Source organism: Sinocyclocheilus rhinocerous, unplaced genomic scaffold, assembly GCF_001515625.1.
Source record: "Sinocyclocheilus rhinocerous isolate Xijiao unplaced genomic scaffold, SAMN03320098_v1.1 scaffold3609, whole genome shotgun sequence".
Classification (NCBI taxonomy): Eukaryota; Metazoa; Chordata; class Actinopteri; order Cypriniformes; family Cyprinidae; genus Sinocyclocheilus; species Sinocyclocheilus rhinocerous.
This window is the reverse complement of record NW_015641122.1, coordinates 85,995-89,720: the sequence shown is the minus strand read 5'-3', so window position 1 is coordinate 89,720 and position 3,726 is coordinate 85,995. Positions and strand designations below refer to the sequence as shown.

At 44.9% G+C, this 3,726-nt stretch overlaps 1 protein-coding gene across 1 annotated transcript in view; it reads right to left on the bottom strand.

Moving 5' to 3' along the window:
* Positions 1 to 370: 370 nt before the first annotated feature.
* Positions 371 to 3,726, bottom strand: part of LOC107754719 (noelin-2-like) — a 29,244-nt gene continuing 25,888 nt past the window's right edge. Inside the window, exon 6 of the mRNA XM_016571289.1 lies at positions 371 to 754. Coding sequence (XP_016426775.1) covers positions 371 to 754 — 384 coding nt within the window. The remainder of the gene's footprint in view (positions 755 to 3,726) is intronic.

Below are 3,726 nucleotides of genomic sequence, written 5' to 3'. Positions count from 1 at the left end.
AGGAGCTTGGCTCAACCCTGCTGCGGCACATCTCTAGTTATATTACAACTGGAGTTTAGATAAAGGCTTTGTGAAAGATTTCACAAAGAATACTCTGCGAACAAGCATTTACTCAAACTTTTCACTACAGAATGCAGCCATTATTAACCATCGGCATCTAGTCTGCTTACAGACAAGAGGTTAAGCAGCTGGCTGTCTGGTGCAGTCTTAACAACCTGGAGCTGAACACGCTCAAACAGTGGAGATGATCGTGGAATTCAGGAGAAACCCCCCTGCACTCCCCTCACTCACCATCATGAACAGCACTGTGGCTGCAGTAGTCATTCAGATTCCTGGGCACCACCATCTCTCAGGACCTGAAGTGGGACAATCACATTGACTCCATTGTATAAAAAAAAGGCCCAACAGAGATTCCAGCATTGGGAATGGTGGTGTAGACGGCCCATAGCCCGTTCTCGTCGGCCATGAGGTCGATGTCAGATGATCCACCCCAGGAGTAGGGAAAGGTGTTGTTGTAGCCCGCGCCGCTAAGGCTGCGCTGCACCAGGATGCTTCGGGATCGGAAGTGGTACTTGATGATTATGTTACTCTGGTATTTGTTGTAGTAGAGGGAACCATTGTACACCACGTGACCCGTACCAGCCCAAGGGTGGGGCAGGAGATGCTGCACAAAGTTCTGGCCCTTCATGAAGTCATTCATTGTGCGATACTCCAGCACACGGCGTCCCTTAAAGTAACCGTCCATTGACCATACCTGAGACAGAATAAGATATGCAAATGTAAAATGCATGATAGATACAAATGAAGAAAAAACCAAACATACAGCACAGTCCAAAGTGTAGAGCATGGTGCTGGTCATAGGTTAGAATCCCAGGGAATGTGTATAGCATTTTAAATGTATATACTACAGTGTTATTATATGCAGTGCTATTATCATTTTAAAAAATAAGATATTTTGTTAACAGAAATAAAATTAAAAACGAAACTAAAATTAAAAACTAAACTAAGAAAAACTGAAATCCATCTGGCGATTCTCCACTCTCTACCCAACAAAATGGACAAACAACTTCTGCTCTCTTGAATAAATAATGACTTTTCAAACTCTGCTGCTCTGTTTCATGGAAACATGGCTGAATTAAGCCCTTCCGGACAGCGTGTTACATCTGCTGGGCTTCCAGCTGTTCAGAACAGATCGCGACGCAGAATCGAAAGGGAAATCGCGTGATGGTGGGACATGCTTTTACATCAACGAAAGGTGGTGTACAGGTGTAACAATGTTGAAGAAGATGTGCTGTCCCTTTTCATCAACTTTAAGCCATTTACTCGCCACGGGAGTTTTCCTCTGTATTCGCGTAAGTGTTATTACATTCCTCCACAAGCATGCGTGATCGTAGCGTTACAACAGCTGGCTGATCAAATCACAGAGCAACTATACCCGGTCATAATCATTCTTGGAGACGTTAATAAAGCAAATCTATCCTGTGAACTGCCAAAATATAGTAAGCACATTACATGTCCAGTTTCGGTAATATACTGGTAATATGTTACACCACAATAAAGGATGCATACCACTCTGTCCCACGGGCAGCTTTGGGGCTCTCTGATCACTGTCTGGTTCATCTTATACAGACCTACAGGCAGAAACTGAAATCAGCTAAACCTCTAATAAGGACTGTAAAAAGGTGGACTAATGAAGCAGAGCGGGATTTACAAGCCTGCTTTGACGGCACTGATTGGAGTGTTTTTGAAGCTGCTGCCACCAATCTGGACGAGCTCACAGAGACTGTAACATCATACATCAGTTTATGTGAGGATATGTGCAATCCTACCAGGACTAACAATGACAAACCATGGTTCACAGCAAAACTCAGCTTCATCAGGCCAAAGAGGATGCCTATAGGAGTGGGGACAGAATCTTGTACAATCAGGCCAGGAAACACACTGACAAAGGAGATCAGAGTGGCTAAGAAGAGCTATTCTAAAAAGCTGGAAAACCAGTTTTCAGCAAACAACCCTGCTTCAGTGTGGAAAGGCCTGAAATACATCACAAACTACAAGACGCCATCCCCCAGCACTGAGGTGAATCAACAACTTGCTGAAGACCTGAATGAGTTTTACTGCATATTTGAAACTCCCGGCCTCACACCCCACACCCAATATGACCATCTCTCTATACAACCATTAACACCTCCAGCAACCCCCCTCCCCCCGCCTCCTACACATCAGATCAGTAAATATCAGAGAAGAAAAGCACCAGGCCCAGATGGTGTTTCACCAGCCTGTCTGAAAACCTGTGCTGACCAGCTGGCCTCCATCTTTTCACAGATCTTCAACAGTTTACTGGAGCTGTGCGAAGTCCCTGCCTGCTTCAAACGCTCCACCATCATCCCCATCCCAAAGAAATCCAAAATTACAGGACTTAATGACTACAGGCCTGTGGCTCTAACGTCTGTGGTCATGAAGTCTTTTGAAAAACTGGTGCTGGCCCACCTGATTGGCTTATCTGAAGGACATCACTGGACCTATGCTGGACCCCCTGCAGTTTGCTTATCGAGCAAACAGGTCTGTGGATGATTCAGTCAACACGGGACTGCATTATATCATACAACATTTAGACAAACCAGGGTCTTAATGTGAGGATCCTGTTTGTGGACTTCAGTTCGGCTTTCAATACAATCATTCCAGCACTCCTCCAGAACAAACTAATCCACCTCTCTGTTCCTAGATCTATCTGTCAATGGATCACCAGCTTTCTGACAGATAGGCAACAGCTAGTGAGACTGGGGAAATTCATGTCAAACAGTCGCACCATCAGCACTGGTGCCCCTCAGGAATGCATTCTCTTCCCACTGCTCTTCTCCCCAGTTCAACCTGCCACAGGAGCTGCTCACACAGTTCTACTCAACCGTCCTTGAGTCGGTCCTGTGCACTTCAATAACTGTCTGGTTTGGCTCCGCTACAAAATCAGATATCAGAAGACTACAGAAGATGGTTCGGACTGCTGAAAGGATTATTGGTGCTCCCCTGCCCACCCTTCAAGAACTATATATATCCAGAGTGAGGAAAAGGGCTCAGAAAATCACTCTGGATCCCTCACATCCAAGCCATCTCCTTTTTGAACTCTTACCGTCTGGCTGGTACTACCCTACATCTTATTCCATTCATATATATGTGTGTGTGTATTTTATTCACATATTTTTATTTCTTATTATCTGTGTGGTGTTGTTGTTGTCTCTGAACCTGTGCTGACCAGCTGGCCTCCATCTTTTCACAGATCTTCAACAGTTTACTGGAGCTGTGCGAAGTCCCTGCCTGCTTCAAACGCTCCACCATAATCCCCATTCCGAAGACCCCCAAAATCACAGGACTTAATGATTATAGAACTGTTGCCCTAACATCTGTGGTCATGAAATCGTTTGAGAGACTAGTGTTGGCTTATCTGAAGGACATCACTGGACCTATGCTGGACCCCCTGGAGTTTGCTTATCGAGCAAACAGGTCTGTGGATGATTCAGTCAACACGGGACTGCATTATATCATACAACATTTAGACAAACCAGGGTCTTAATGTGAGGATCCTGTTTGTGGACTTCAGTTCGGCTTTCAATACAATCATTCCAGCACTCCTCCAGAACAAACTAATCCACCTCTCTGTTCCTAGATCTATCTGTCAATGGATCACCAGCTTTCTGACAGATAGGCAACAGCTAGTGAGAATTGGTAAAT